At 46.4% G+C, this 26,975-nt stretch overlaps 2 long non-coding RNA genes and 1 gene segment (V, D, J or C); all 3 read right to left on the bottom strand.

The window, feature by feature from the left end:
• Positions 1 to 8: 8 nt before the first annotated feature.
• On the bottom strand, positions 9 to 8,184 carry LOC137312859 (uncharacterized). Its single transcript, XR_010960855.1, has 2 exons — positions 7,121 to 8,184; positions 9 to 809 (listed from the first exon to the last, which is right to left on the bottom strand). It is a non-coding gene; the product is annotated as an uncharacterized lncRNA (long non-coding RNA).
• Positions 8,185 to 8,483: 299 nt separating this feature from the next.
• On the bottom strand, positions 8,484 to 12,974 carry LOC137312961 (uncharacterized). The gene is made up of 2 exons (XR_010960966.1): positions 9,418 to 12,974; positions 8,484 to 9,375 (listed from the first exon to the last, which is right to left on the bottom strand). It is a non-coding gene; the product is annotated as an uncharacterized lncRNA (long non-coding RNA).
• Positions 12,975 to 18,759: 5,785 nt separating this feature from the next.
• On the bottom strand, positions 18,760 to 24,081 carry LOC137312900 (T-cell receptor beta-1 chain C region-like). The segment is given in 2 exon segments: positions 18,760 to 19,025; positions 23,763 to 24,081. Coding segments are annotated over 2 exon segments (585 nt in total).
• Positions 24,082 to 26,975: the final 2,894 nt, after the last annotated feature.

Here is a 26,975-nt window from a genome sequence, read left to right as displayed (position 1 = left end):
TCGAGGACAAAGTTTACTTATATCTTTTAATATGCAAAAAATATTATTTTGTTTTTCAAACCAATCGACTGCTGATTGCAAAACCGGCGACAGAGAGCTGATATGTATTGACCTTAAAATTCATGCCCAGTATCAATTCCGTTGGTTGATCAAACGTCTCTGGAAAATATTGACTCAAAACGGACTCGAACTGAACAAATTGTGCAGGTGCACGGAAACAGTTCATGCGGAAGTGGTGGGTTTTGAACATTTAAATGGTGCAGTGCAGTATTGCGCATGGTTTGGAAAGTAGGTCACTCCGCCCGAGTTTCATTCTGCGGTTCAAACGAATGCGCTTGTTGACACGGCGCTCTCGGTTTGAAGTTTGGCAGACTGAGCTGTTGTTTCTCATTTCCTCCTCTGTGGTTTACAGACCCCCTGCAGCTGTCTCCGTGCCCGGGCAAGAGATAACCTCAGTGCAAATAAATGTGGCTGTTGGATGTGATCAACAAAGTTACTGATTGCCTTTGCAGCACCCAAAGCTTTTCTTTCCTACCATCCTTTTTCTTCCTTTCATCCAATCAAACTTTCTTTTTTATTAATCTCTTTCTTTCTATTTTTCTTTCTTCCCTTCTTGTAATCTTGCTTTCCATCTTTCTTTCATGCATTCTTTCTCCCTTTCGTTCATTCAATCTTTCTTTCTTTCTACCTTTTCCGTTGTTGAGCTCTTTCCGACTGGAGCTCAAGTTCAACAAATGGAATCTCTGCTCCCACCTGCTGTCGGGTGTGTGATGTGTCCGTTCCGTAAACGAGTCTGTCCACCTGCAGATCTGGTGGATAGATGGATAGAGATAGGTAGATCGATAGATAGAGAGGGGGAGAGAGAGAGAGAGAGAGAGAGATAGACATATAGATAGAGATAGGTAGGTAGGGAGCGAGAGAGATAGATAGATAGAAAGATAGATAGATCGATAGATAGAGAGATAGATAGATAGAGACATAAATATAAATAGATAGACAGATAGATAGATAGATATAGACAGATTGAGATAAATAGATAGAGAGATTGATAGATAAATAAAGCGCTAGATAGATAGAGAGATAAATAGAGAGATGGGTAGATAAAGAGCTAGATAGATAGATAGATAGATAAGTAAAGAGATAGAAAGTTAAATAAAAAGATAGATAGATGGATCGATAGATAGATAGAGAGATGGATAGATAGATAGATAGATAGATCAATGGATAGATAGATAGAGATATCAATAGAATTAGATGGACAGATAGATAGATAGATAGATATAGACAGATTGAGATAAATAGATAGAGAGATTGATAGATAAATAAAGCGCTAGATAGATAGAGAGATAAATAGAGAGATGGGTAGATAAAGAGATAGATAGATAGATAGATAGATAAGTAAAGAGATAGAAAGTTAAATAAAAAGATAGATAGATGGATCGATAGATAGATAGATCAATGGATAGATAGATAGATAGAAAGATCAATGGATAGATAGATAGAGATATAAATAGAAATAGATAGTTATATAGATTGATGGATAGATAGATAGATAGAGAGATAGATAAAGAGATGGATAGATAGAGAGATAGAATGATAAATAGTTAGATAAATAAATAAATAGATAGATAGATAGATAGAGATAGAGAGAGGTAGATTGACAGAGACATAGATAGATCGATAGAGATAAAGATGGATAGATAGATAGGATAAATAGATAGAGAAAGATTTAGGGAGAGATGGCGATCGAGATAGAGGGCGGTAGCGATAGATAGAGAGATATATAGAGAGATATATAGAGACATAGATCGATAGAGATAGTGAAAGATAGATAGAGAGAGAAAGACAGTTAGATAAATAGAGAGCTAGAGAGAGAGAGATAGATGGAGAGCTAGATGGAGAGAGAGATAGATATAGATCGAGATAGAGAGAGAAAGTTCGATAGAGAGAGAGAGAGAGATAGAAAGAGAGATAGATCGAGAGATGGATAGAGAGAGAGATAGATAGATAGATAGATTGATAGAGAGAAAGATAGATAGAGACAGTTAGCGAGAGAGAGAGATAGTGGGAAGTATCGATACATAGATAAAGAGATTGGTGGATAGATAGATTGATTGATAGAGCGAAAGATAGATAGAGATATATCGATACATAGATCGGTAAATAGATAGAGAGATAGATATAAAAAGATAGGGTGGTCGATAGATAGATACATAGAGAGATAAATAGATAGCTAAAGATAGATGGATGAATAGATCGATAGATAGAGTGAGATAGAGAGATGGATGGATATATTGATTGATAGCGAGAGATAGAAATATGTTTAGAGAGATAGGTAGATAAATCGATAGATAGATAGATAGAGACATAGAGAGATCGATAGATAGATAGATAGATAGATACAAAGATAGATAGATGGATAGATAAAAAGACAGACAGAAGGACAGATATATGGAGATATATTGAAAGAAAGAGAGATAGAGATGGAGAGGGAGATATAGAGATAGATAATAACTGGAGATAGATAGATTGATAGTGACAAAGATATATAGAGAGAGTTGGAGTGCTTTATAGATAGAAAGATATATAGATACATAGATAGATATATAGAGAGATAGATAGATAAAAAGTTAGAGAGAGTGATTGATTGATTGATAGATGGAGAGATATAGAGAGAGATAAATAGATAGATATATGGAGATGGATAGATAGATAGATAGATAGATAGATAGAGTTGATTCGAGAAATAGATAGATCGATGTAGTGAGAGATAGATAGAGTGATGGAGGGATAGATAAACGGATAACTGAATATCGTTGCATAGATAATTAGATATATAGATAGAGAGATAGACATAGATAGCTGCAGATAGATAGACAGCTGGAGATAGATAGATAGATTGATAGATGAATGGATAGATGATTGGATAGAGGGATGGTTGGATGGATGGGTGAATGGATGGATGGATGGATGGGTGGAAGGATGGGTGGGTGGATGGATGGATGGATTGGTAGGTGGATGGGTGGGTGGATGGTTGGATGGGGGTTGGATGGATGGATGGATGGATTGATGGTTGGATGGATGGATGGTTGGATGGATGGGTTGATGGTTGGATGGGGCTTTGGATGGATGTTTGGATGGATTGATGGTTGGATGAATGGATGGTTGGATGGATGGGTGGATGGTTGGATGTGGGGTGGATGGATGAATGGATGGGTGGATGGATGGACGGATGTGTGAGTGGATGGATGGATGGGTGGATGAATGGATGGGTGGATGGATGGATGGGTGGGTGGTTGAATGGATGTTTGGATGGATTGATGGTTGGATGGATGGGTGGTTGGATGGATGGGTGGATGGTTGGATGGGGGGGTGGATGGATGGATGGATGGATTGTTTGGTGGGTGGTTGGATGGATGTTTGGATGGATTGATGGTTGGATGGATGGGTGGATGGTTGGATGTGGGGTGGATGGATGAATGGATGGGTGGATGGATGGACGGTTGCGTGAGTGGATGGATGGATGGGTGGATGGATGGATGGATGGATGGATGGATGCGTGAGTGGATGGATGGATGGGTGGATGGATGGACGGATGCGTGAATGGATGGATGGATGGGTGGATGGATGGATGGATGGATGGATGGATGGATGGATGGATGGATGGATTGGTGGATGGAAGGATGGATGGATGGATGGATAGATTGGTGGATGGAAGGATGGATGGATGGCTGAATGGATTGGTGGATGGATGGATGGAAGGATGGATGGATGGATTTGTGGATGGAAGAAAGCATGGTTGGATGAATGGATGTTTAGATGAATGGATGGGTGGATGGGTGGATGGATGGGTGAGTGGATGGATGTGTGGGTGGATGGGTGGATTGATGGGTGGGTGGTTGGATTGATGGGTGGATGAATGGATGGGTGGATGGTTGGATGGATGAATGTGTGGATGGGTGGATTGGTGGATGGGTGGATGGATGAATGTGTGGATGGGTGGATTGGTGGATGGATGGATGGATGGATGGATGGATGGATTGATGGATGGGTGGAAGGATGGATGGGTGGATGGATTAGTGGATGGAAGGGTGGATGGATTATTGGATGGAAGGTTAGATGGATGGATGGATGGGTGGATGATTGATGGGTGAATAGATGGATGGAATTATTTTTGGATGGAAGGATGTATGGATGTGTGGATGTATTGATGGATTGAAGGATGGATGGATAGATGGATGGGTGGATGAATGGATTGGTGAATGGATGGACGGATGGATGAGTGGATGGATGGATGGATGGCTGGATGGTTGTAAGAATGGAATGGTGGAAGGAAGGATGGATGGATGGGTGAATGGATTGGTGGATGGATGGATGGGTGGATCGATGTATGTATGTATGTATGGATGGAAGGATGGATGGATAGATTGGTGGTAGGAAGGATGGAGGGATGGGTGGATGGATTGGTGGATGGATGGACGGATGTGTGGGTGGATAGGTGGATGGATGGATGGATGCATTGATGGATGGATGGATGGATGGACGGATGGATGGATTGGTGGGTGGAAGGATGGATGGGTGGATGTATTGGTAAATGGATGGATGTATTCATGGGTGCATGAGTAGATGGGTGGATCGATGTATGGATGGATGGGTTGGTGAATGTCAGGTTGGATGGATGGATGGCTGAATGGATATGTGGATGCGTGGATGGATGGATGGATGGATGGATGGATGGATGGATGTTTGGATAGATGGATGTTTGGATGGATGGATATGTGGATGGATAGATGGATGGATGGATGGATGGATGGATGGATAGATGGATGTTTGGATGGATGGCCGGATGGATGAATGGATGGATGGATGGTTGACTGGATGGTTGGAAGAATGGAATGTTGGAAGGAAGGATGGATGGATGGATTGGTGGTAGGAAGGATGGATGGATGGGTGGATGGATTGGTGGATGGATGGACGGATGTATGGGTGGATAGGTGGATGGATGGATGGATGCATTGATGTATGGATGGATGGGTGGATTGACGGATGGATGGATTGGTGGGTGAAAGGATGGATGGGTGGATGTATTGGTAAATGGATGGATGTATTTATGGGTGCATGAGTAGATGGGTGGATCGATGTATGGATGGATGGGTTGGTGAATGGCAGGTTGGGTGGATGAATGGGTGAATGGATATGTGGATGGGTGGATGGATATGTGGATGGGTGGATGGATGAATGTTTGGATAGATGGATGTTTGGATGGATGGATATGCGGATGGATAGATGGATGGATAGATGGATGGATGGATAGATGGATGTTTGGATGGATGGATATGCGGATGGATAGATGGATGGATAGATGGATGGGTGGGAGGATGGGTGGATGGATTGGTGCATGGATGGATGGATTCATGTATAAATGGATGGATGGCTTTTTGGATGGATGGATGAATGGATGGATGGAGGGTGGATGGACGGATGGATGGATGAATGATTGGACTGATGGATGGGAGGATGGATGGTTGGGTGGATGGATGGGTGGATGGTTGAGTGGATGGATGGATGTTTGGATGGATGGATATGTGGATGAGTGGATGGATGGATGGATGGATGTTTGGATAGATGGATGGATGGATGGATGGATGGATGGATGTTTGGATAGATGGATTGATGGATGGATGAATGGATGGATGTTTGGATAGATGGATTGATGGATGGGCGGATGGGTGGATGGATGGATGTTTGGATAGATGGATTGATGGATGGATGGAAGGATGGATGTTTGGATGGATGGAGGATGGTTGGTTGGAGGATGGGTGGATAGATAGATGGTTGGAAGAATGAATTGATGATTGGATGGTTGAATGGATGAATGGATGGATGGGCGGATGGGTGGATGGATGGATGAATGTATGGATAGATGAATGAATGGATAGGTGCATGGATCGATGGATTTTTGAATGGATGGATGGATGGATGGGTGGGTGGGTGGTTGGATGGATACATTGGTGGATGGATGTTTTGGATGAGTGGATGGATAGATGAATGGGTGGATGGATTGATGGTTTCATGGATGGATGATGGAAGGATGGATGCACGGATGGATGGATCGTTGAATGGATGGATGGGTTTGTGGATGGATGGATGGATGGATGGACGGATGGCTGGATGTATGGATGGGTGGATGGACCGATGGGTGGATGGGTTTGTGAATGGATGGATGGATGAATGGCTGGTTCGATGGTTTGGTGGGTGGATGGATGTGAGAATGGATGGATGGGTGGATGGATGGATTGGTGGATCGATGGGTGGATTGATGGATGGATGAATGAATGGATGGATGGGTGGATGGATGGATGGTTGGATGGATGGATGGATGAATGAATGCGCGGTTGGATGGATGAATGGTTGGATGCAGGATGGATGGATGGATTGGTGGATGGATGAATGGTTGGATGCAGGATGGTTGGATGGATGGATGGATGAATGAATGCGCGGTTGGATGGATGAATGGTTGGATGCAGGATGGATGGATGGATGGATGGATGGTGGATGGTGGAATGTCTGGCTGGATGAAATCATGGATGGGTGGATGCTGGTTGGATGGAAGAATGGTGGTTTTGATGGATGGATGGATGGATTGATTAATGTTTGAATGGTTGCATGGATGGATAGAATAATGGATGGATGGGTGGATGGATGGTTGGTTGAATGGATGGATGGATGTCTGTGTGGTTGGATGGATGGTTGGTTAAATGGATGGCTGGCTGGATGGATGGGTGGTTGAATGGATGGATGGTTGGATGGTTAAATGGATGGCTGGCTGGATGGATGGGTGAATGGATGGATGGTTGTATGGAAGAATTGATGGATATATGTCTGTCTGGATGGATGGCTTTATGGATGGATGGGTGGATGGGTGGATGTATTACTGGTTGGATGAATGAATGCGTGGATGTTTGGATGACTGGATGGATGGATGGATAGATTGTTGAATGGCTGGATGGATGGTTGGATGTATGAATGGATGGATGGATGGCTGGATGGTTTACGGCGTGATGGTTGCTTCAGGTACGCTTGAAAGGACAGTGTTTGTTGCTGCCGATCACTCAGCTACCTTCTCTTGATGGATTCATCAATCGTTCTCTGTCCCGTGGTGTTTTCTCCCCTTTTGATTCTGCGAACTTGAATGCCCTTCGTCAGTTGAGCGACCTGTTACGTGAAGGGACAGGAAAAGCCGCGGTTTTCTCCTTAGAGCAGAAAAGGCTCGGGCAGATTTACTAGAATGGTGCCAGCGATGAGGGATTTCAGTTACTTGGAGAGACTGGAGGTGCTGGGGTTGTTCTACTTAGTGCGGAGTAGGTTAAGCGTAGATTTGATACAGATGTTCAAAGCCACGAGGGTCTAGATGGAGCAAATAAGGAGAAACGGTTTCCAGTGGTAGGAGGGTCTGTAACCAGATTTAACGTCATTGGCACAAGAACCGTGGGTGGATGAGGAGAATTTTTTCGGGCAGCGAGTTTTCAAGGTTTGATATGCACTGCCTGTTGGGGTGGTGGGAGCAAATTCAATAGTAACATTCAAAAGGGAATATGCTGCATAATTTATTTTTTATATTCGTTCATGGGATGTGGGCGTCGAAGCCAAGGCTAGCATTTATTGCCCATCCCTAATTCGCCTTTTGAAGGTGGTGTTGAGCTGCCTTCTTGAACCGCTAAAGTCCGTGTGGTGAAGGTTCTCCCACAGTGCTGTTGGGAAGGGAGTTCCAGGATTTTGACCCAGTGCCGATGAAGGAACGGCCCATATATTTCCAAGTCGGAATGGTATGTGACTTAGAGGGGAACGTGCAGGTGGTGTTGCTCCCATGTACCTGCTGCCCTTGTCGTTCTAGTTGGTAGAGGTCGTGGGTTTCAGAGGTGCTATTAAAGAAACCTTGGCGAGTTGCTGCAGTGCATCCTGTGGATGGTACACACCGCAGCCACAGTGCGCCGATGGTGAAGGGAGTGAATGTTTATGGTGCGAGATGGGGTGCCAATCAAGCGGGCTGCTTTGTCCTGGAAGGTGTCGAGCTTCTTGAGTGTTGTTGCAGCTGCACTCATCCAGGCAAGTGGAGAGTATTCCATCACACTCCTGACTTGTCTCTTGTAGATGGTGGAAAGGCATTGGGGAGTCAGGAGGTGAGTCACTCGACGCAGAATACCCAGCCTCTGACCTGCTCTTGTCGCCACAGTACTTATATGGCTGGTCCAGTTAGGTTTCTCATCAATGGTGTCCCCCAGGATGTTGATAGTGGGGGATACGGCAATGGAAGCCGAGAAATTTGCAGGGCTATGGGGAAAGATCAGGGGGGAGTGGGACTAATTGGACAGCTCTTTCAAAGAGCCAGCTCAGGCAAGATGGACCCAATTGCCTCCTCTTGAGCTGTAAGGTTCTATGATAAGAGTGAGAATGTCTTAAAAGAAACATTTGATCAGACAGGCTCGCTAATAGCTTCCAAGAACAAGTTGGGTTTTCCTCGGACTTTTATTCTTATTTCTATACAACATATGAAGCCGGAGCATCAGACAGACAATGGACAAATCTGTGAAATTATGGCGGTTCAGCAGAATTTTGCACCAAGATAATTTAATGATTGTGTTGGTGAGTTTTCAATCTGTTGTTCAATCAACCCAGAAATAGACCATCACCGGAAATGATAGGAGCACAGGAACAGGAAGAGGCCCATTCAGTCCCTCGAACCTGTTAAAAAGGAAGAGGAGGAGGCCATTCAACCCCTCGAGCCTGTTGCACAGCAACGGCAGGAGGCCTATCAGCCCCCCGAGCCTGTTACACAGGAACAGCAGGAGGCCATTCAGCCGCTCGAGCCTGTTACACAGGAACAGGAGGAGGCCATTAAGCCCCTCGAGCCTGGTACACAGGAACAGCAGGAGGCCATTCAGCCCCTCGAGCCTGTTGCACAGGAATAGCAGGAGGCCATTCAGCCCCTCGAGCCTGTTACACAGGAACAGGAGGAGGCCATTCAGCCACTCGAGCCTGTTACATAGGAACAGGATGAGTCCCATTCAGCCCCTCGAGCCTGTTACATAGCAACAGGATGAGTCCCATTCAGCCCCTCTAGCTTGTAACATAGGAACAGGAAGAGGCCAAAAAGCCCCTCGAGCCTGTTGCACAGCAACAGCAGGAGGCCATTCAGCAACACGAGCCTGGTAAAAAGGGACAGCAGGAGGCCATTCAGCCCCTTGAGCCTGTTACACAGGAACAGGAGGCGGCCATTCAGCCCCTGGAGCCTGGTACACAGGAACAGCAGGAGGCCATTCAGCCCTTCGAGCCTGTTGCACAGGAACAAGATGAAGCCCATTCAGCCCCTCGAGCCTGTTACATCGGTACAGGAGGAGGCCATTAAGCCCCTCGAGCCTGGTACAGAGGAACAGGAGGAGGCCATTAAGCCCCTCAAGCCTGTTGAACAGGAACAGCAGGAGGCCATTCAGCCACTCGAGCCTGGTACACAGGAACTGCAGGAGGGCCATTCAGCCCCTCGAGCTTGTTACATAGGAACAGGAGGAGGCCATTAAGCCCCTCTAGCCTCGTACAGAGGAACAGGAGGAGGCCATTAAGCCCCTCAAGTCTGTTGAACAGGAACAGAAGGAGGCCATTCACCCCCTCGAGCCTTTTACATAGGACCAGGAGGAGGCCATTACACCCCTTCAGCCTGCTACACAGGAACAGAATGAGGCCATTCAGCCCCTCGATCAAATTACAAGGGAGCAGCTGGAGGCCATTCAGCCCCTCGAACCTGTTACACAGGAATAGGAGGAGGCCATTCAGTCCTTCGAGACTGTTACATAGGAACAGGAAGAGGCCATTCAGCCACACGAGACTGGTACAAAGGGACAGCAGGAGGCCATTCAGCCCCTTGAGCCTGTTACACAGGAACAGGATTCTGCCATTCAGCCCCTCGAGCATGGTAAACAGGAACAGCAGGAGGCCATTCAGCCCCTCGAGCCTGTTACACAGGAACAAAATGAGGGCCATTCAGCCTCTCGAGCCTGTTGCACAGGAACAGCAGGAGGCCATTCAGCCTCTCGAGCCCGGCACACAGGAACTGCAGGAGGCCTTTTAGCAACTGGAGCTTGTTACACAGGTACAGGAGGAGGCCTTCAGCCGCTTGAGGCTGTTGCACGGGAACAGCAGGGGGCCATTAAGCCCCTAGAGCCTGCTACACAGGAACTGGAGCAGGCCCATTCAGCCCCTCGAGCCTTTTACATAGAAACAGGAGATGGCCATTACGCCCCTTCAGCCTGCTACACAGGAACAGAATGAGGCCCATTCAGCACCGCGAGCCTGTTAGGAGGAGGCCATTCAGCTCCGCGAGCAAATTACAAGGGAGCAGCAGGAGGCCATTCAACGCCTCGAACCTGTTACAGAGGAACAGGATGAGGCCATTCAGTTCCTCGAGACTGTTATAAAAGGAACAGGAGGAGGCCATTCAGTCCCTCGAGCCTGTTACACAGGAACAGGAGGAGGCCATTCAGTCGCTCGAGACTGTTACATAGGAACAGGAAGAGGCCATTCAGCCCATCGAACCTGCTGCTTGGGAACAGGAGCAAGCCATTCAGCCCCTCGAGCGAGTTAAATGGGAGCAGCAGGAGGCCATTCAGCCCCTCGAGCGAGTTACATGGGAGCAGCAGGAGGTTATTCAGCCTCTCCAGCCTGTTACAAAGGAACAGGAGGAGGTCGTTCAGCTCCTCAAACCTGTTAATTAGGAAGAGGAAGAGGCCATTCAGCCCCTCGAGCCCAATGTGTAGGAACAGGAGGAGGCCGTTCAGCTCCCTCAAACCTGTTTTATTCAGAAACAGGTCGAGGCCATTCACCTGCTGAAGCCTATTACACAGGTACAGGAGGAGGCCATTCAGCCCCTCGAGCCTGTTGCACAGCAACAACAGGAGGCCATTCAGCCCCTCGAGCCTGTTGCACTGGAACATCAGGAGACCATTCAGCGCCTCGAACCTGTTACACAGAAACAGGACGAGGCCATTCAGCCCCTTGAAACTGTTACATAGGTACAGGAAGAGGCCATTCAGCACTGTTGTTTAGGAATAGGAGGAGGCCATTCAGCCCCTCGAGCGATTTACATGGGAGCAGCAGGAGGTTATTCAGCCTCTCAAGCCTGTTACACTGGAACAGGAGGATGCCATTCAGCCCCTCAAGACTGTCACATAGGAACATGAAGAGGCCATTCAACCCCGCGAGCCCAATGTGTAGGAACAGGAGGAGGCCGTTCAACTCCCTCAAAACTGTTTTACTCAGAAGCAGGTCGAGGCCATTCACCTGCTCAAGCCTATTACACAGGAACAGGTGGAGGCCATTCAGTCCCTCGAGCCTATTGCACAGCAACAACAGGATGCAATTCAGCCCCTCGAGCCTGTTGCACTGGAACAGCAGGAGGCCATTCAGCCACTCGAGCCTGTTGCACAGCAACAGCAGGAGGCCATTCAGCCCCTCGAGCCTGTTGCACTGGAACAGCAGGAGGCCATTCAGCCACTCGAGCCTGTTGCAGCAGTAGGCCATTCAGCAACTCGAGCCTGGTACATAGGAATAGCAGGAATCCATTAAGCCCCTCGAGCCTGCTACACAGGAATTGGAGGAGGCCCATTCCACCACTCGAGCCTTTTACATGGGAACAGGAGGAGGCCATTCAGCCCCTCGAACAAGTTACATGGGAGCAGCAGGAGGCTATTCAGCGCCTCGAGACTGTTACATAGGAACGGGAGGAGTCCATTCAGCCCCTCGAACCTGTTGCTTAGGAACAGGAGGAGGCCATTCAGCCGCTCGAGCCCAATGTGTAGGAACAGGAGGATGCCGTTCAGCTCCCTCAAACCTGTTTTCTCAGAAACAGGTAGAGGCCTTTCACCTGCTCAAGTCTATCACACAGGTACATGAGGAGGCCATTCAGCCCCTCGTGACTCTTACGCAGGAACAGGTGGAGGCCATTCAGCCCCTCGACCCTGTTACACAGGAAGAGCAGGAGGCTATTAACCCCTTCTGCCTTACACAGGAACAGGATGAGGCCCATTCGGCCCCTCGAGCTTTTTACATAGGAAGAGGAGGAGGCCATTAAGCACCTCGAGCCTGTTACTCGGGATAGGAGGAGGCCATTCAGCCGCTTGAGGCTGTTGCAGAGGAACAGCAGGAGGCCATTAAGCTCCTAGAGCCTGCTACACAGGAACTGGAGGAGGCCCATTCAGCCCCTCGAGCCTGTGAAACAGGAACAGGAGGATGCCATTCAGCCCCTCAAGGCTGTTGCACTGGAACAGCAGGAGCCCATTAAGCCCCTCGAGCCTGTTACACAGGAACAGGAGGAGGCCATTCAGCCCTCGAGCCTGATACACAGGACCAGGAGTAGGCCCATTCTGCCCCTCGAGCCTTTTATATAGGAACAGGAGGAGGCCATTCAGCCCCTCGAGCAAGTTGCATGGGAGCAGCAGGAGGCTATTCAGCGCCTCGAATTTTTTACACAGGAACAAGAACAGGCCATTCAGCCCATCGAGACTGTTACATAGGAACAGGAGGAGTCCATTCAGCCCCTCGAACCTGTTGCTTAGGAACAGGATGAGGCCATTCAGCCCCTCGAGCGAATTACATGGGAGCAGTAGGAGGCCATTCAGCCTCTCCAGCGTGTTACACAGGAACAGGAGGAGGTCGTTCAGCTCCTCGAACCTGTTAATAAGGAAGAGGAAGAGGTCATTCAGCCCCTCGAGCCAAATTTTTAGGAACAGGAGGAGGACGGTCAGCTCCCTCAAACCTGTTGTACTCAGAATCAGGTCGAAGCCATTCACCTGCTCAAGCCTATTACACAGGAACAGGAGGAGGCCATTCAGTCCCTCGTGATTCTTACGCAGGAACATGAGGAGTCCCATTCCGCCCCTCGAGCCTGTTATAAAGGAACAGGAGGAGTGCATTCAGCCCTCGAGCAAGTTACATTTGAACAGCAGGAGGCCATTCAGCGCCTCAAGCCTGTTACACAGGAACAAAAGGAGGCCATTCAGCGCCTCACGCCTGTTACATAGGAACAGGAGGAGGCCATTCAGCCCCTCGAACCTGTTACACAGGAACAGGAGGAGGCCATTCAGCGCCTCAAGCCTGTTACACAGGAACAAAAGGAGGCCATTCAGCGCCTCACGCCTGTTACATAGGAACAGGAGGAGGCCATTCAGCCCCTCGAACCTGTTACACAGGAACAAAAGGAGGCCATTCAGCGCCTCGAGCCTGTTACATAGGAACAGGAGGAGGCCATTCAGCCCCTCGAACCTGTTACACAGGAACAGGAGGAGGCCATTCAGCGCATCGAGCCTGTTATATAGGAACAGAAGGAGGCCATTCAGCGCCTCGAACTTGATACACAGGAACCGGAGGAGGCCATTCAGCCTCTCGAGCCTGTCCTGACATTCAATTAAATCATGGCCAATCTGTATCTTGACTCCATTTACCCGCCTTGGTTCCCTAACCCATAATAACCTCGACCAACAAAAATCTATCAATCTTCGTTTTGAAATTTTCAGTTGATCTCAACAGCTTTCTAGTGGAGAAATTTCCAGATTTCCACTCCCCTTTGTGTGAAGAAATGCTTCCTGAAATCACCCCTGAACGGCCGAGCTCTCATTTTAGCTGCTCTCCCCGCACCAGAGGAATCGCTCCCCACTATCTGCCCGATGAATCATCTGAAACACTTGCAAAGTTCTCTGCTCTGTTATGTCTCGATGCGACTGTGGAAAATCTTAGTCAAAGAAGAAACAGCAATAGAACGAAATCGCACTTAGAAGCAGAGAGAAACCAAGCGGTGAGAATGTGTGGTTACCCAGAATGGCGTTGTGAACATTTATGGAGGCCAACAGCTGCAACAATTAAAAGACCACCTGGTTTGTGGGTTTAACGGCACACTCACACAGACACGGAATTTTCACTTCTCGTGCGACTGAGACGCAAAAGTGGGTTAAAGTTTCACCACAGTTGTGTTTACACTTGCGAGACCTGTTCCAAGGCAAATTGTCAGCTCAGTTTCAATGCTCTCTTGACTCGCCTCCCAGCGTGCAACCTCCGTAAACAGGAAATGATGGAAAGCTTCGCTGTCCGTAACCTAAATCACAACAAGTCCCATTCACCCATCATCCCCTGTGCACATCGACCGAAATTGGGTCCCGGTCCAGCAACGCCTCATTTTTAAAATGCTCCTCCTCATATTCAAATTCCTCCAGGGCCTCGCCCCTCCTTATCTCTGTAAACTTTTCGAGCATTAAAGCCCTCTGAGGTCTTCTTTATTAATTCGTGTGATGTGGGCATCGCTGGAAAGGCCAGTATTTATTGGCCATACCCTTGAGAAGGTGGCGGTGTGCCGCCTTCTTGAAACGCTGTATTCCGTGTGGGGAAGGTTTACCAATAGTGCTGTTAGGTAGGGAGTTCAAGCATTTTGACCCAGCGACGATGAAGGAACGGCAATATATTTCCAAGTCGGGATGGTGTGTGACTTGAAGGGGAACGTGCAGGTGGTGTTGTTCCCATGTACTTGCTGCCCTTGTCCTTCTCGGTGGTAGAGGTCGCGGGTTCGGGAGGTGCTGTCGAAGAAGCCTGGGCGGGCTGCTGCGGTGCATCCTGTAGATGGTACACACTGCAGCCACGGTGCACCGGAGATGAAGGGAGTGAATGTTGAGGGAAAGACTGACTAACTTGATTTTTTGAGGAGTTAACAATGAGGGTCGATGAGGGTAGCATATTTGATTGAGTCTATATGTCTACATGGATTTAAGGAAGGCTTTTTACAAGGCCCAACGTGGCAGACTGGTCAGAAAAATAAAAGCCCATGGGGTCCAATGGAGAGTGGCAAGTTGGATCCAAAATTAGCTCAGTGGCAGAAAGTAAAATGTAATGGTTGACGGGTGTTTCTGTGAATGGAAGTCTGTTTCCATTGGTGTTCAGCAGGGCTCAGTACAAGAAACCTTGCTTTTTGTGGTATATATTAATGATTTAGTATTAAAAGTAGGTGCATGATTAAGAAGTTTGCAGATGATACAACAATTGGCCGTGTGGTTGACAGTGAGGAGGAAAGCTGTAGATTGCAGGAAGATATCAATGGACTGGTCAGGTGGGCAGAAAAGTGACAAATGGAATTAAATCCGGAGAAGTGTGAGGTAATGCATTTGGGGAGGGCAAACAAGGTAAGGCAGTACACAATAAATGGGAGGGTAATGAGAGGTGTAGAAGAACAGAGAGACCTTGGCGTGTATGTCCAGAGATCCCTGAAGGTGGCAGGACAAGTAGATAAGGTGGTTAAGAAGGCACACGGGATGCTTTCCTTTATTAGCCGAGGGATAAAATATAAGAGCAGGGTGGTTATGCTAGAACTGTATAAAACACTAGTTTTGCCACAGCTTGAGTACCGTGTACAGTTCTGGTCACCACATTACAGGAAGGATGTGATTGCACTAGAGAGGGTGCAGAGGAGATTTAAAAGGGTGTTTTCAGGACTGGAGAATATTACCTATGAGGAAAGATTGGATAGACTGGGTTGTTTTCTTTGGAACAGAGGAGGCTGAGGGGAGATTTAATTGAAGTGTATAAAATTATGAGGGGCCGAGATAAAGTGGATAGGGAGTACCTATTTCCATTAGCAGAGAGGTCAATAACCAGGGGGTATACATTTAAACTGATTCGTAGAAGGAATAAAGGGGAGCTGAGGAGAAATTTTTTCACCCAGAGGGTGGTGAGGGTCTGGAACCCACAGCCTGAGATGCTGGTGGAGGCAGAAACCATCAACTCATTTAAAAAGTAACTGGATGTGCCCCTGAAGTGCAGTAACCTGCAGGGCCACTGGCCAAGTGCTGGAAAGTGGGATTAGGCTGGGTAGCTCTTTTACGGCCGGCACAGACACGATGGGCCGAATGGCCTCCTTCTGTGCTGTAAATGTATATGATTCTATGATCTAAGCTCTTCGCCTCAACTGCTCCTTGCGGTAGCGAGTTCCACGTTCTCAACACTCTTTGGTTAAAGAAGTTTCTCCTGATTGCCGATTGGATTTATGAGTGATATCCTAGTTTTATGGCCTCTTGTTTTCATCTCCCATCCAAGTGGAAACATTTTCTCTATGGCCACCCTCTCGAACCCTTTAATTATCTGAAAGATCTCCATCAGATCAACACTCAGCCGTCTCTTTGCGAGAGGAACGAGGTAGTTGGGCAGCTTTAGCTAGTTTTACTAGTTATGCTGGTTGATATCGTTGTGCTAGTTGAGCTACTTGAGCCAGCTGAACAAGTTGAGCTGGTTGTCTTTTCTCCTTTGTTTCTTTGGCGAGGGCCACAATAATGCTTTGGTACGTCCTGAGGTGGTGAAAGGCGCTATATAAATGCAGTTTCTTTTTTCTTAGTGGGAATGAATGAAATATCATCACCGACCTCTATAATGGAATGTAACCTGCAATACCACAAGTATAATTTAATAGGCCACCCTTATTCATCATGCCAAGTAGACTGTTGGTTATGTAGAAACCTAAAACTTGGGCAATGCTGCAAAGGGGTTCCTGGGCTCCTCTGATAACTCAAGGGGTTTGATCAGTTAGTGGTTGAGCTAGAAAAAGGCCAGGACACTCCTGGAATCGAAACATGATCTGTGCTGCTTCAGCTGATCTCAGATGGGAAGTGATAAGATGCAGGAAGTAATCTCATCAACGGATTGGGGGAGGGCAGGGGTGAAAGTTTGCTCGATGTCGTTGTTCGTGATCGCCATCGATGATCGAGCTCGACTCCTCCCCCCAAGGAGCATACAGGGTAAGATAAGGCAGAAAAGGAAAGCTTATGTCAGGCATCGAGAACCAATTATTACAGAAAGCCGAGAGGAGTATAGAAAGTGCTGGTGTGAAATTCAAAAAGGAAATTAGGAAAGCAAAGAGAGGGCATGAAAAAATACTGACAATTAAAATCAAGGAAAACGCAAAGATGTTTTATAAATACATTAAGAGCAAGAGGATAACTAAGGAAAGAGTGGGGCCTATTAAAGACCAAAAAGGTAACCTATGTGTGGAGGCGGAACATGTTGGTATGGTCCTGAATGAATATTTTCCGTCTGTCTTCACAAAAGAGAGGGACGATGCAGACATGGTTAAGAAGGAGGAATGTGAAATATTGGATGAATAAACTTAGTGGGAGAAAAAGTATAAAGGGGATTAGCATCTTTGAAAGTAGATGCATCACCAGGCCCCGATGAAATATACCGCAGACTGTTAAGAGAAGCAAGGGAGGAAATAGCGGAGGCTCTGACCATCATTTTCAATTCCTCCCTGGATACAGGCGTGGTGCCGAATGATTGGAGGATTGCTAATGTTGTACCATTGTTTAAAAACGGAGCGAGGGATAGACCGAGTAATTACAGGCCGGTCAGTCTAACCTCGGTGGTGGGCAAATTATTGGTAACAATTCTGAGTGACCTTATAAGCCATCACTTAGAAAGGCACGGAGTAATCAAGGACTGTCAGCGTGGATTTGTTCAGGGAAGGTCGTGTCTGACTAACTTGATTGAATTTTTTCAGGAGTTAACAAGGAGGTTCAATGAGGGGAGTGCATTTGATGTAGTCTACATGGATTTTAGCAAGGTTTTTAGCAAGGTCCCACATGGCAGACTGGTCAAAAGAGCAAAATCCCATGGGATCCAAGGGCGGGTGGCAAGTTGGATCCAAAATAGGCTCAGTGGCATGAAGCAAAGGGTAATGGTCGACAGCTGTTTTTTGAATGGAGGGCTGTTTCCAGTGGGGTTCTGCAGTGCTCAGTACTGGACACTTGTTTTTCTGATATATATTAATGATTTGGACTTAAATGTAGCGGACATGATTAAGAAGTTTACAGATGATGCATAAATTGGCAGTGTGGTTGAAAGTTAGGAGGAAAGTTGTAGACTGCAGGAAGATATCAATGGACTGGTCAGGTAGGCAAAACCGTGGCAAATGGAATTCAATCCGCAGAAGTGTGCGGTAATGAATTTGGGAAGGACAAACAAGGCAAGAAATGGGAGGTGTAGAGGAAATGAGGGACCTTGGAGCGCATGTCCACCGATCCCTGAAAGTAGCAGGACAGGCAGATAAGGTATTTTCCTTTATTAGCCGAGCAATAGAATAAAAAAGCAGGGATGTTATGCTGGAACTGTATAATACATTATTTAGCCCACAGCTTGAGAACCGTGTACATTCTGCTCATCACATTACAAGAAGGATGTGATTGCCCTTGAGAGGGTACAGAGGAGATTTACGAGGATGTTGCCAGGACTGGAGAATTTTAGCTATGAGGAAAGATTCGATAGGCTGGTGTTGTTTTCTTTGGAACAGAAGAGGCTGAGGGGAGATGTATTGGAGGTGAATAAAATTATGAGGGACCTAGCTAGAATGGACAGGAAGGACCTATTTCCCTTAGCATGGAGGTCAATAGCAACGGGACATAGATTAAAGTAATTGATAAAAGGATTAGAGGGGTGCTGAGGAGAATTTTTTTCACCCGAGGGGTCGTGGGGGTCTGGAACTCACTGCCTGAGTGGAGGCAGAAACCCTCAACTCATTTGAAAAGTACCTGGATATGCACCTGAAGTGCTGGGCTCCGGACCAAGTGCTGGAAAGTGAGATTACGCTGGGTAGCTCATTTTCGGCCGGCGCGAACACGATGGGCCGAATGGCCTCGCTCCGTGCCATAAATTTTCTTTGCTTCTATGATTCCATGCCCGCCGTGGTCAAACAGCCAGTCGGGTGTCAATGTTGATAAATCCGCACGAATGATTTGGACTGGAGGTTGTCGGGCGACCAGTGTCTGAGAAAGGCTCTTGAGCAAACGGGCAAGAGTGCCAGAAAATGAGGACAATGTTGATCTCTAAACAGAGGCTGTGCTCCTTAACCTTGAGTACCACGATGGCGACCGTAGCCATGTAAAGCAAGCTCTTGGAAATGAGCAATGCATCGGTTGTTTTCGCCACAACTTGTTGCTTCTGCATCCGCTCCCCTGAAAGAAATAAAAAATTGCAATAATACTTCCTCAAAATGTTACTTTGTAATGCTCGTCTGAATAACATCAACAACTTGCATTGATGCAGTGCCTTTAACCGAATAAAACAACCCAAGGCGCTTCACAGGAGCGTAAATCAGACACCAATTGACACTGAGCCAAAGAAAGAGATATTTGGACACGTGACCAAAAGCTTGATCAAATAGGTAGGTTTTAAGGAGCGTCTTAAAGGAGGAGAGAAAGGTGGAGAGGTAGAGAGGGAATTTCAGAGCTTAGGGAGAGGTGGAGAGGTTTGGGAAGGAATTCCAGGTCTTAGGGAGAGGTGGAGAGGTTTAGGGAGGGAATTCCAGGTCTGAGGGAGAGGTGGAGAGGTTTAGGGAGGAAATTCCGGAGCTTAGGGAGAGGTGCAGAGGTTTAGAGAGTGGATTCAAGATCTTAGGGAGAGGTGGAGAGGTTTAGGGAGTGAATTTCAGGAGTTTAGGCAGAGGCGAAGGGGTTTAGGGAGGGAATTCCAGATCTTAGGGCGAGGTGGAGAGGTTCAGTAAGAGAATTTCAGGAGCTTAGGGAGAGGTGGAGAGGTTTAGGGAGGGAATTCCAGAGCTTAAGGAGAGGTGGAGAGGGTTAGGCGGTGGGAGGGCGGGGGGGGGGGGGTGAGTTATTGCAGAACTTAGGGAGAGGTGGAGAGGTTTCTGGAGGGAATTCCAGATCTTAGGGCCCAGACGACTGAGGGCACGACCGCCAATGGTGGGGCGAAGTGCTTAAGGGTATTGTGAAGAGGTCAGAATTGGCGGAACGCAGGGATCTCGAGGATTGTAGGGCTGGAGGAGGTTACAAAGATACGGAGGGAATTGAACACCAGGATGAACATTTTTAAATGGACGCGTTGAGGGACCAGTAGTCAATGTAGGTCAGCGAGCAAAGGGGCAATGAGTGAACGGGACTTGCTGCGAGTTACGATACAGGCAGAGACAAATACTATTAAGTTAGGATTTGCTCCTATCTCGGCCTAAACTAAACAATAAACTATTACAGAAGCCCCACAAAAAATTAGGTTCAGAACCACCTCCCTCTCATCCTGAAACTCTAAAGAACTGTTCTTCTGCCAGGATTTCAATGTAAAGAACAATCAGGAGAGACGGAAGACGCCAATTTTCCTTCTACTAGGAACAAATGAACAGGCGCAGGCCATTCAGCCCGTCGAGCAAATTACACAGGAATAGGAGGAGGCCATTCAGCCCATCGAGCCTGTTACACCGGAACAGGAGGAGGCCATTCAGCCGCTTGGGCCTGTTACACCGGAATATGAGGAGGTCATTCAGCCTCTAGGGCCTGTTTACACAGGAACAAGAGGAGGCTATTCAGCCCCTCTGTTACACAGGAACAGGGGGAGGCTATTCAGTCCCTCTGGCCTGTTACACAGGAACAAGAGGTGATCCTTCAGCCTCTCGAGCTTGTACCGCCATTCAATTAGATCATGGCTGATCTGTATCTCAACTCCGAGTTACCCACCTTGGTTCCATGACCCATAATACCCTTACCAAACAAAAATCTAACAATCTCAGTTTTGAAAGCTCCAACTGATCCCCAGCCTCAACAGCTTTTTGGGGGAGGGATTTCCAGATTCCCACTCCCCTTTGTGTGAAGAAATGCTTCCTGACATCACCCCTGATTGGCTTTGCTCTAATTTTAAAATCATGCTCCCTTGTTCTGGACTCTCCCACCAGAGGAAATAGTTTGTCTCTATCTACTCCATAAAATTATTTAGTCATCTTAAACACCTCAATTAGATCAACCCTTAATCTACTATATTCAAGGGAATACAAGCCAACCATGTGTAACCTGTCCTCATAATTTTCCCCTTTTAGCCCCGGCATTATTCTGGTGAATCTGCGCTGCACTTCCTCCAAGGCCAATATATCCTTCCTGTGGTGCGGTGCCCAGAACTGAACAGAGTATCTCCAGGTGGGGTCTAACCAGGGCTTTATATAACTCTGACATAATTTCCATCCCTTTGCATTCTAGTGTTCTATTGAGTTCAACATAAAGAAAGATCGAACCAGGTATATAACGAGTGGCGAACTCACTCAATTTACACTATATCCAAAAATTCAAATTACCTTCTGTCCGTGTGAGAGAGACAAAGACAGACAAATGGAAACATATAAAATGTTCGATGCTCTTACCATTGTTTTCACAGACTCCTGTAATAACTTTTTTTTAAAAGAAGAGAGAAAACTTTAATTATTTGCGCATTAAAGGCGGCCCTTCACACCACTCCAAGAAGAGAGGGCAGAAGGAACTTTTACACACAGAGAGTTGTGGGGCTGTGGAAATTCACTTGAAGAGTTTATGGTTGAAGCAGAAACTGTGTCAGTATTTACAACGTCTTTACCCGGAGAGTGGTGAGGTTGTAGAATTTACAGCACAGGGACAGGCCGAACTGGTCAATGCCGGTGTTTATGCTCCACACGAGCCTCCCACCACCAGTCTTCATCTCACCCCTATCAGCATATCCTGATATTGCTTCCTCCATCATTTACCTATGTAGCTTCCCCTTAAATGCATCTACACTATTCACCTGAGCTGTCCGTTTATTAATCTCTCAGTCTGTCAGCCAATGGGTTGAAGGCGGGAGTGGGCTTGTTGCTTTAACAAACTCATAAACTATAGCAAACAATCTCTATTAGTACAGCAAACAGAGTCTATTAGCATAGCAAGCAATGTCTATCAATACAGCAAACAGAGTCGATGATAAGGCAAGCAATGTCTATTAGTACAGCAAGCAATGTCTATTACATACAGAAAACAGAGTCTATTAATACAGCAAAGAGATTCTATACATACAGCAAACAAAGTCTATTACCTACAGAAAAGAAAGTATATTAGTACAGCAAACAGAGACTATTAATACAGCAAGTAGAATCTATTAATAGAGCAAACAGTGCCTATTACATACTGCAAACAGACACTATTAATAGAGCAAATAGAGTCGATTACTATAGCAAACAGAGTCGATTACGACAGCAAACAGAGTCTATTACATGCAGCAGACAGAGTCTATTTCTGCAGCGGAGTCGACGAGTACAACAAAGAGAGTCTGTTGATAAAAGCAGGAATATTTCTCTAGCCAAATGCAGTGAGTGGGGGATAGTTACATAAAACAAATTTTGTGAGTAACATCAATCACAATCACATCCACAGCAGCAAGCTCCAGGAGTGAAACAGAACTGAAATCCCTCATCCCAAGCACCATAACCTTCTCTGCTCTAAGGAGAACAACCTCAGCTACTCTAATCTCTCTATAGTGTATTTTGTTTTGGTTTTTAGAGAGCATATTTTTTGGATTGGAATTTTTTCTTTTTTTCCTCCCAGTTTTCCTTCCAGGAGAACTTCACATAGTCTGGGAAGTAGTCTCTGGCCAGGCACAAGATGGCGGCTTTCTCCCGGGTTACAATTTCTTCATCCGACGGGTCCATAATGGTAACTATGGGGTGTATCACCCCTTGCCCTTCCTCTGTGGGAGGACAAAACACGACCCTCATGTTAACAGGCGTGAATATCCGATCGGCTCCTTTTCAGTTTCTGCAACTTTGGCTGAGTAAGAACATTTGTGTTTTCAACTGTTCTACCTTGGGTTGCTTCACAGCAAACTTTCATTCTGTTGTCGCTCGCTTTCCACATGGGCCTGTTGCCATGCACAGGTCACTGGGCAGTGATCAAATTAATATGAGTGCTGCTTTTTTAAGGATTCTAAAGGAACTAGAGAATGGATTTGAGAGTAAGAACATTTATTTATTCAACTGTTAATCCCTGGGTTGGATCATAAAAGAAATCACCTCCCAGGAGTCTAAATAAACGTTTCTGGCCGGGGCCAGTGGTGTTACCATATGCAGCCTTGTCCAAAACCTCAAAGGGTATGGCACTGAATCTAAAATTAAATTCCAAAAAGCAGCGGTGAAAGCAGTGAGCAGTAAGTGTCAGTAAATGCCCCTTGTATTACAGATGCCACCAGCCCTTTAATGGTAGGTCCGTGTGATAGCAGTGGTCAATGAGTGCCAGTAAATGCCACTTGTATTACTGACACCACCAGCCCTTTAATGGTCGGTCCGTGTGCTTATGAAAGTAACTTTAACTTTGGGCTTAAACGGTTGATATCAGATCAGCTGGTTCAATTATTCTTTCCTCTCACTTCAATAAAACCGTATGGGGTGTAGAGCCAAGGGACAATCTGATATCATCAGCATAAAACCGTCTGGGGTGTAGAGCCAAGGGACAATCTGATATCATCAGCATAAAACCGTCTGGGGTGTAGAGCCAAGGGACAATCTGATATCGTCAGCATGAATCCGTATGGGGAGTAAAGCCAAGGGATAATCTGATATCATCAGCATAAAACCGTCTGGGGTGTAAAGCCAGGGGACAATCTGATATCGTCAGTTTTACACCCACAGTTGGAATGACACAAATAATCGGCTGTGACATTGGATCAACAGCTCCACAGAGGAGATGAGTGGACAAGTGCAGAAATGCGTGTGAGTTTAAGGGGCAATTTGTACCTAGCCCGCCCATCAGAAAACTGACCATCTTAACTCTCCACTGGAGACAATATTGGGCGGAGTCTAAAACAGGCGTTCAACCCGATTCCATGGCTTTCCCGCCCCGGGTGAGTTAGGTTAATATGATCCTCAGAGTGGGCCGTGACGGAGGAGGTTTCAGGGACTGAACACGGCTCACCCCTCTTATTTCTGGTCTTGGCCTCTCCCGATCTCTCTTCCCCATCTTTTGTGTAATGGGTCACCGTGCATGAATACTCCTTTCGGCCCCATTCAGCCGCTGTCACAGTTAGCCTTCTGACTGCACTGTAGCGGTTTCCCTTGTTCTTCACCGGCCGCCCGGTCAGTACATCCATCTCCTTCATCTCCTCCCCGTTCTCCTTCCAGGAGAACTTCACATAGCCTGGGAAGATATCCCTGGCCAGGCACACGATGGTGGCTTTCTCCCGGGTTACAATTTCTTCATCCGACGGGTCCATAATGGTCACTTTGGGGTGCATCACCCCTTGCCCTTCCTCTGAGGGAGGACAAAGCACGACCCGCTTGTTAACAAGGGTGAATTTCCGAGCGGCTCCTTTTCCGTTTCTGCAACTTTGGCTGAGTAAGAACGTTTGTGTTTTCAACTGTTCTACCTTGGTTTGCTTCACAGCAAGCTTTCATTCTCCTGTCTTTCGCTTTCCACGTGGGCCTATTGCCGAACACAGGTCACTGGGCATTGATCAGATTGATATGAGTGCTGCTTTTTTAAGGATTCTAAAGGAAGTAGATAATGGATTTGCTACTAAGAACATTTGTTTATTCAACTGTTAATCCCTGGGTTGGATCATAAAACATTCACCTCCCCAGGAGTTTAAATAAACGTTTGTTAGGAAGGACGGGCGTTGTAAAGGCCATGAAACTGCAGCCACTAATTTTAAGCTTTAAATTAATTAACATTGCTAGAGTCGCCCATATCTCAAGAATGAATAAAGAAAAAAGTCCAATGCAAAAAATATGCTCTCTAAAAACCAAAATAAAATACACTGTGGAGAGATTAGAGTAGCTGAGTTTGTTCTCCTTAGAGCAGAGAAGGTTATGGTACCTGGGATGAGGGACTTCAGTTTTGTGGAGAGATTGGAAAAGCTGAAATTGTTCCCCTTAGAGCAGAGAAGGTCAAGGGTAGATTTATCAGAATGGCACCAGGGATGAGGGACTTCAGTTATTTGGAGAGATTGTAGAAGCTGGGTGGTTCGCATTAGAGCAGAGAAGGTTAAGGGGAGATTTAGTTGAGGGGTTTCAAATTATGAAGGGTTTTGATAGAGTGGATAGGGAGATTTTTGTCCACTTGCAGAAGGGTCGTTAACCAAAGGCCACAGATTTACGGTAACTTTGAAAAGAACCAGGGGGAAGATGAGGCGAATTTATTTTTATGCAGCGAGTGGTTATAGAAACATAGAAACATAGAAAAAATGAGCAATAGTCGGCTATTCGGACCTTCGGGTCTGCTCCGCCATTCACAATGATCATGGATGATCGTCTAACTCAGTACCCTGTTCCTGCTTTTTCCCCATATCCATTGATCCCTTTAGCATTAAGAAATATATCTATCTCCTTCTTGAATACATCAAATGACTTGGCCTCCACTGCTTTCTGTGGTAGAGAATTCTGCAGGTTCACCACCCTCTGAGCGAAGAAGTTTATCCTCATCTCGGTTCTAAATGGCATACCCCGTATCCTGAGACTGTGACCCCTAGTTCTGGACTCCCCAGCCATCAGGAACATCCTCCCTGCATCCTGTCTTGTCCTGTTAGAATTTTATATGTTTCAATGTCATCACCTCTCATTCTTCTGAACTCTTTGGATTCAGTTTAATTAAAATCTGGAACTAAAAAGCTGGTATCTGTAAAAGTGACCATGAAGCTGTAGGATTGTTGTAAAAAAACAACTGGTTCACTGATTTATGGAATGAAAGCTGCCGTCCTTACCCGGTCTGGGCCTATATGTGACTCCAGTCCTCACACCAACGTGATTGATTATAAACTGCCCTCTTAAAGTGGCCTCTTAGTTGTATCAACCTATTCGAAGGCCCATCACCATCTCCTCAGGGCAATTAGGGATGGGCAATAAATGCCAGCTTTTCCAGCGACGCCCACATCCCGAAAAGAACTACCAGAAAAAATAAGGCAATACTACTGTGGTCGAACCATCTTACATAATTCCATTAATATTTTTGTCAGACTGGGCTCAGTGGCGAGCACTCTCACCGCTGAGTCAGAGGTCGTGGATTCGATTCCCCATCCAGAGAGTTGATCCCATAATCAAGGCCGACACTCCCAGTGCAATGCTCAGGGTGATATATGATGGCACAAGAACACAACCGCACATGGAGGGAATCTGTGCAATCACCAATCTCGCAGCTCCTGATATCACTGCATGTAATTCCCGGTCTCACCATCTCACTATCTCTCTCCATCTGTCTCTGTCTCTTTATCTCTCTCTCTCTCTCCCCGCCTCTCCCTCTCTTTGTGTCCTCCTCTATCTCCCTCCACCTTTCTGTTTCTCTCTGCTTCTATCCCTGTCTGTCTCTCTCTGTCTCTCTGTGTGCCCTTCTATATCTCGCTGTTTCTCCACATCTCTCTTTCTCTATCTCTGTATCTCTCCGCCCTCATATACTTCTCGCTCTCTCTCCCTATCTATATTTCTCTCTCTTTCTGCATCTCTCTCTGTCTCCCTAAATTACTCTTTTTTTTCTCTCCCTCTCTGTATCTCACTCTCTATCCCATATATATCTCTATATCTCTTTTTCTGTATCTCTCTCTATGTATCTTTATCGCTCTCTGCATCCCTATCTCAGGCATTCATTATCTCCCTATCTCACTCTCGGAATCCCTATCTATCTCGCTCTTTTTCTCTCTCACTGTATCTCTCTATCTCTCTCTTTGTCTCCCGATCTCACTCTCCCTCTGTGTATCTCCACATCTCCCTCTCTGTCTCCCTATCTCACTATCTCTCTCTCTCTCTCTGTATCTCCCTCCCCCACTTTGTCTCTCTATCTCACTATCTCTGTGTCTCTTTCTCTCTCTTTATCTCCCTCTCGCTCTCTCCCTTTCTTAATCACCCTATCTCCTCTTCTCTCTCTCTTTCTATATCTGTCTTCCTATCTCAATATCTCACTGTCTCACTACTTCTCTCTCTCTGTCACCCTTTCTCATTTTCTCTTTCTCTTTCTGTATCTTTCTGTCTCCCTATCTCTCTATCCCTCCCGTTGGATCTTCCTACCTGACCTACTCTCCCTCCTTTATATTTTCCTTGCTGTATTCAATCTCACCGATAAACTCCTGCTGCCCCCTTGCATATGCAAAAATTACGAACCATAATATGAATGAATGAATCAGTGAGGAGGAGCCGGCAAAAA

Source organism: Heptranchias perlo, unplaced genomic scaffold (assembly GCF_035084215.1).
Source record: "Heptranchias perlo isolate sHepPer1 unplaced genomic scaffold, sHepPer1.hap1 HAP1_SCAFFOLD_44, whole genome shotgun sequence".
In the NCBI taxonomy this organism is placed as follows: Eukaryota; Metazoa; Chordata; class Chondrichthyes; order Hexanchiformes; family Hexanchidae; genus Heptranchias; species Heptranchias perlo.
Note: the sequence above shows the minus strand (reverse complement) of the source record. Positions and strands in the feature narration are given on the sequence as shown.